We start from the raw sequence: 6,751 nt of genomic DNA, 5'->3' as shown, positions 1-6,751 counted from the left end.
TCAAGAGTCACTCTCATCTCATCTGTCCATAAAGCTTTGAAAAATCTGTCTTCAAATCTGTCTTGGTCCAGTTTTGACGTTTCAGCAATGTGTCTTGTTCAGTGGTGGTCAAGTTTCAGCCTTCCTTACCTTGATCATGCCTTTGAGCTCTGAGCATCTTGTACTTCTGGAACTCTAGGTAGGTTGCAGTTCTGGAATATGACAGTACCAGAAGATAACGGGTTCCTGGTAGCTTCATGTTTGATTCTTCTCAAATTTTTGGCAGTTAATTTCCATCTTTTTTTTCTTAAGATGTTTCTTGTCTAGATTTAACCATTGGATGCTGTTATCCTCGATGGGAATTGATGCTGCCCACTGAAGTGCAGGCTTTATGCATTACACTAGGGACATGATTTCACTGAAGAATGTTTATTGTACGAGTTTATGTTTTAGTTTTCAATAAAAATAGATAGTTTGGGGAAGAATAAGGAAGATTTCAATTCCAAGAACTCATGGTTGTGTTCTTTCACTGATTTTAACTGTGGTAAAACAATGAACATAGGTGTAAAAATAACACTTGGCTCAACTCAGAATCTTTTAAATAAAAACCCCATAACAAAACATTAGGTAGGTAACCCTCCAAAACAACAAGAGTAGCTCCCGCAACTGCTTGGATTAAAATTGGCCACTCATAACATTTTGTGCATGTTTCAAAGTTTCAAAATGTAGGATCTGAAAACTGAGGGAAATGTATGTATACAAACGATGAAGAAGTTAGTTAAGTAACTGTGAATCCTTCCTCACAATTTGGCAGGGAGGATCACAACCCTATTCATCAGTGTTCTGGTAAATTACACACCGTAGTCATTTCAGCTAGTCTGAAGTTACTCATTTGGCTTCAGTTGGAGCGGAGAACAGCTTGACCGATCCCACGTATGGCGTTATTATTATGCCAAAAGTCACGAGCGCAAATGAGACGTGTTATCTGTTTATATTGCTCAAATGTCTATTGCGATATACATTAATGATTTATTGTCCAGCTATAGATCTAGGGTATCCAGAAATAACGGTGCCGTGCCATAATGTGATGGGTTTATTAGGTAGTCCTGTTGCTCAAAATTTATATTGCTGAAGGATATTTATCATCTCATCTACCATTATTAATATCATCATTCTTTTATATTCCAAATATTTAACCAGCCATATTTTTTGTCATTGTATCTATGTATCCTTCTTTGCATAGTTGTATCAGGGGCATTTTGCACTTGCAAAAACTAGGCCAGTAATTACTTAATTGTTGTAATCAAGCTCTGAAAATCTGAAGTATGTTTTGTATGGGGGAATTTTACTGCCATAAGTTGAGAGCACACATTTTCACAAGTTTTGATAACAAAGACATGAAGTCCTGTGGTGAGACTAAAGATGTGGGCTCTTAAATTATGGCATTAAAATTCCCCAATAGTTTTGGTCACAAATGTCAGGATGTGCATGAATATTTGTACCTTACTTAGTGAAAAGTTAGTGCTTCACACAAAAACTGTGTGCCACCAGTATCTAATCCAAATATTGTGAATCATCATCACCCAGAAAAGGGCAACAACAGTTTCAACTTTCTAGGCAATCACAGATAATTCTGCTAATTCTGGCCAATACCAATATTTTGTTTGAATTGATGCCAAATGTAGCAACAAAGTCACTTACTTGGCATTAGCAGAGGGACTACAGTTAACTGCACATGTGAACTGATGGGCGAGTCAGTCAGTCCTCTCTCAGGGCAAGCAAAAAGAAACAGTGGCTGATTTTCAGACATTTGCAGAGTTGGATAAGATTGGTGGATGGGATTGTTTTTATGTATTTATCGTCCAATTACCAATCTCCCAAAATGAAGAAAATTTTGGGAGAAAATTTAAACTGATATACTGGGTTTGCAGTTTATCAGTGCAAACCCATACCTTCCTGAAAGTTGACAGGTATAGTTGAATCTATGTAAACTTCTAAATTTTAAGCAGTACTAAAGAAAACAAAAGAAATCTCTTAAACATTTCTTCTCATTATGACATTTAGCAAAAACCAATATTTCTGGTAATCCAAACTGACCTAAAACAGGTAATGCCTAATGTGATATGATCCAAAAGTTCTAAACATCTTTCTATTTAGGATATGTAAACAAGATACAGAGCTCTGTGGTATCAAAGCTATTGTTTTAGCCACAGTGTGTCTATACGGGTGTAGAGCTGGCTGTGTTTCACTAGTTGCTCTGACTGTTCTGTTAGTGAATGTGTGAAAAAAATGTAATTACTGGGTATTTTTTAGTTAAGTTGATGGATTTATTATGTGATAAGCAAGAATTGTAACAGTGTGTAATAATTTTAGATGTTAACCGATCTAAGAATTATACCAAAAATGTGCACAAAGTAAGCAGCACATCTTTACTTTGTTACTGTTGTAATGGCAGCAATTCTTTAAAGCCGTTTATATGTTTTCTTCATTCTAGCAACAACTGCTTATTTAAATACTGCAGTTTAATGTATCAATTGTAAGGTGAAGGGACCATCTTACCTGTGAGCTTGTTGTGACTGAGGACCAACTGAGTGATGTGAGACAGAGTGACTGAAATGACAGACAAGAAAAAAAGTCAAAAATGCACAAATAGTTTTATAGAATAGTTTTAGAATTCATAAAACTTATGAATTCTGATTCAGCACTGCTCAAACTTACAAAGAGTATTCTCAAATAATGGACTTGTGTCTGTTCTGGTTTTACTAGACCTCTGTGCTGATTTTAACACAGTTGACCACAATATTTTCTTAGAACTGTTTGAACATGTAGGTATCAAGAGAAAAGCACTAGGCTGGTTTAAATCCTATCTGTCCAACAGATTCCAGTTTGCTTATGGGAACATAATTTCACACTCTAGGGTGTGGTGTATTTCATGGTGTTTTTCATGTGGAGTATCACAGGGCTCCATTATTGGACCAATTCTCTTTATCCATCTGTCCATTTTCTTCCCTTATCCAGAGTCGGGTCACAGGGGTAGCAGCCAAAGTAAGGAGGCCTAGACTTCCCTCTCCCCAGCCATTTGTTCCAGCTCCTCCAGGGGAATCCCATGGCATTCCCAGGCCAGACGGGAAACATAGTCCCTCCAGCATTTCCTGTGTCTTTCTTTGGGTCTCCTCCTGGTGGGACGTGCCTGGAACACCTCAAGAGGGAGGCAACCTGACTAGATACTTGAGCCACCTCTACTGGCTCCTCTTGACGTGAAGGAGCAGCAGCTCTACTCTGAGGAAGAGCCGCTGCTCTTCCTCAGAGTAATCCCTCTTACTCTGAATGCTTGGCAAGAAGGATTGTTGTAAGTCAACGACACAACACAAGCAATTGTTGCCATGTCCTCATCCAGGAGGAGTGAATGCTGCAAGTCAATGGCTAAGTGCAGTCTGTTGGCTCTTGTTAGATAGAAACTTTTTAAACTATTTTCAGTATGCAAGACTGAACTAAAATTATTTTTTTTTCTTGAGTGCCTTAAGACATTTGTTGTGAACGTCCAACTTAATTGGGAAAGGAATAAAAAAATGGTAGTGACATAACAGAGTTATTCCAACTTGCTGCTACCATGAGGTAGTTTATCAATGCAAAACAGAGAACACAAAGCTCAACTTCAAACATATCAAGAATTTCTTTTCTAAGAATGCAGCTTAGAAAAAAACAGCTTTAAGAGAGCAGAGAAAAACATCAGTCAATTAGATTGATCTTTCTGGAAACGCTATAGCAGATAATTCAGAGTCCTTAATTGCAATCTAAACTGCTTAAAAATATATTTTGTGTCAACCATTATCATGACTCCACTTGAGCTAATTAGATGGGCTCCTGCATGTGACAGGTTTTGGATCATGTGCATTATGCATGATTTTTCTAAAATGTTTATCGTAAGTGTAATAAAGAGCACAGAAAGTAGTAGTTGTCCCATTTTAATTCTTTTTTCTGTCCAATTGTCCAGTGCCACATTTTCAAGTTCAAAACACTCCCAAGAGACAGTCTCTCAGATTTGTTGACTATTTGTGACCTTGAAAAGAAACTGAGGGTCATAAAGTTGCCCTGCTCTGCATTCAACTGATGCTATTTTTTTTTGTTTGTTTGTTTGTTTGTTTGTTTTTCTTGCCTGCATCAGTGACAGTTTGAAAGCACACAATTCTTGCCACAGCATGACAGAGTTCAATCCCGTCTTTTACTCAGATGGTATCCTATGGGAACTATTCTGGAAGACTCTGGGATGTTGTGATCAAATCTTGCCTAAAAACAAAAGCTGAAAAAGAAGGTTCAACATTTTTACAGACTACTTTACACACCACAGAGTTCAACATTTATGACAGCATGAGTTTTATAGGAAGAAATCTGGAGTCCTGCACCAGAGCAGAGCAGGGAACAATTCCCCTCTCCCCACCCCCCAGTTCCACAAACACGGATCTCAACTTTTCAGCCTTCTTGCTCCAGTTTTACAAATGAAGAAGAGTTTTTAGCTTACACAGGCCTGGGATGTCCAGCATGTTCGAGATCCCTCTGTCGCACATTTCTACCTCAGGAAGGCTCCTGTCCCGACTTTCCTCCACGATCTTCTTCAAAGATTTTGACATCGTTCTGAAAAGATGGAGGCGAAACGCATACAGACATTACCGCACAGGATGAAAGCAGGAGAAGAAGCCAGGAAAATCTGTGGTAAATAACAGGAGCAATGAGGCTCACCGTTTAAAAAATGTTTAGAAGTATTTCCAAAGCAAGACTTTTCATCAAACTCTCCACCTACCCGGAAGTGTATCTGAAAGCACACCCTTTCCTTATTAGGAAATGTCTCTTCCTCACTGCGCCAGACCAAACGGAGAGGGGTCCAAGTGCATACGTTACGTCTAGCAGAACTCCGGACGTGCTAGACGTCGCGTACGTCAATGAGGTCCGCCATATTGAAGAGGTAGATTTTTTTCTTCGTCTTCAGTTTATAACCGCAGCTTACATGCAACAATTTGGCATTACTGCCATCTATTGTATTTTACAAAGATTAAAAAAGGAAAAAACTAAATATCGTTCCTTTCATCATTCATCAACTGAGCAACCACATGTTCAAAATTCAGTTTCCTATTATTACCCATTTCAAAAATCGATATTTGTCTTGGAAGTTGGACTCACATATTTCCTGCTTCTAATAAAAGCACATTCTATCATTTCTATAGTAATACATCAAACACATAAACTAGTGCCATTCAAAAAACCATGACCAGTTCTTATTCTACTTATTATGATCTCCTTCTTATCCTTTTATGTCTTGTAATAACCTAAACTGTATTTTGTAATGTCTCCTTTTTATATTCCTCCTCAATTTCTTACTTTCTTTCCAAACAATACGTTTGGAAAGAAACCTATTGCATATCAATATATTTGTAACAGTTTCCTTAGCCAATCTATCTGCTATTTCATTACCCAGAATATCTACATGAGCAGGAGTCATCATTATTACTAGATTTTTGTTTTGTCTTATAGACTGTGTGAGCAAATGTTCGAACAAAAAGTCACATGCAGTATGTTTTGGTGGTTGCTTGTAGTTTCATTTTCAATGTTTAATAATGCTGATTATGAATCATTTCAAATGATTAGTTGTATTATTCTGCTGTCCTCCAAGCACTCCAAAGTCAATAATGACACACAATACTGTATACTCAAAACATTTGTTCTTTTTGAAATCCTAGTAATTAATCCAGAATTCACTATTGCTACACTAGTTGTTTATTTTTTTAATCTTTTGATCCATCTGTAATATTTGTTGCATTTCTTTGTTTCTTAATATTTGATAGATCTATCTGCACAAATGTATTTTCCTGTCCATGCTGGTCTTAAGAGCTACATTACTGTCTGATTACAATTTTTGTTATGTACTTCAATGTTCTCACTGTTATCCCCAATCCAGTGAAAACATTTTTTTAGTTAATTTCTTCTTTCCCAACAATTTCTAACATTTTCTTAACTGGAAGGTTTTAATATACTACTTGAAATTTATGCAGTAATTACCAATTAACTGTTGTCTTCTAAAGGCATTTCTTATGATTCTACTCGTAAAACATAATGGAGCTATTTTACCAACTCCACATTAGTCCCTCAACTAATACTTAACAGTTGAGTTTGAATAACATTTTATTTTTATTTATTTATTTACTTTACCAAGTTTTATCCTGCGAGCCATGTACCGCTCATTCATAATCTATTCTTTAATGAATTCATGATATAAACATTTTGGTAACACTTTATTTGACAGGGTGTGCATAAGCCTGACTTGACACTGTCATAAACATGACATAACGTCTGTCATTAACATGAAGAAGTCTTTATGAATGTCTATGACTGTTGTCATGAAGTGTCATTTGGTAAATAATGACACTTTTAATGTAAAGTTGCTCTAACTAGTTACGCGGCCCCCGTGTTCCTTTGGTTTATTATTTTGTTGTGTTTCCTTTTCAATCATGTAGGGCAATTTTGCAATAAAAATTTCATTATTTATCAAATAACACTTCATGACAACAGTCATAAACATTCATAAAGACTCCTTCATGTTCATAACAGGTGTTATGTCATGTTTATGACAGTGTAATGTCAGTCTTATGCACACCCCTTCAAATAAAGTGTTAACATTTTCAGTAGACTCAAAGTTAGCATCCGTTCATACCTTGTTACTTTTGTCCATAATTTGCTTCAGGTAATTTTTACAAGGTAACTTCTCATAAAAACTATTCCC

The 6,751-nt window shown here is 36.6% G+C and overlaps 1 protein-coding gene across 2 annotated transcripts in view; it reads right to left on the bottom strand.

The window, feature by feature from the left end:
* rsu1 (Ras suppressor protein 1) overlaps positions 1–4,882 on the bottom strand; it is a 32,898-nt gene extending 28,016 nt beyond the window's left edge. Inside the window, exons 1-3 of one of the 2 annotated variants that reach the window (XM_007543767.2) lie at positions 4,778–4,882; positions 4,499–4,611; positions 2,539–2,589 (exon numbers count right to left, since the gene is read on the bottom strand). In XM_007543767.2, the coding sequence (XP_007543829.1) occupies positions 2,539–2,589; positions 4,499–4,607 (160 nt within the window). In that variant the 5' untranslated portion in view covers positions 4,608–4,611; positions 4,778–4,882. Of the gene's footprint in view, positions 1–2,538; positions 2,590–4,498; positions 4,612–4,716 lie in introns of both variants that reach the window. The other variant, XM_007543766.2, reaches the window with a different exon arrangement.
* Positions 4,883–6,751: the final 1,869 nt, after the last annotated feature.

This window comes from Poecilia formosa, unplaced genomic scaffold (genome assembly GCF_000485575.1).
Source record: "Poecilia formosa unplaced genomic scaffold, Poecilia_formosa-5.1.2 Scaffold901, whole genome shotgun sequence".
In the NCBI taxonomy this organism is placed as follows: Eukaryota; Metazoa; Chordata; class Actinopteri; order Cyprinodontiformes; family Poeciliidae; genus Poecilia; species Poecilia formosa.
This window is presented reverse-complemented; position numbering and strand designations above follow the sequence as displayed.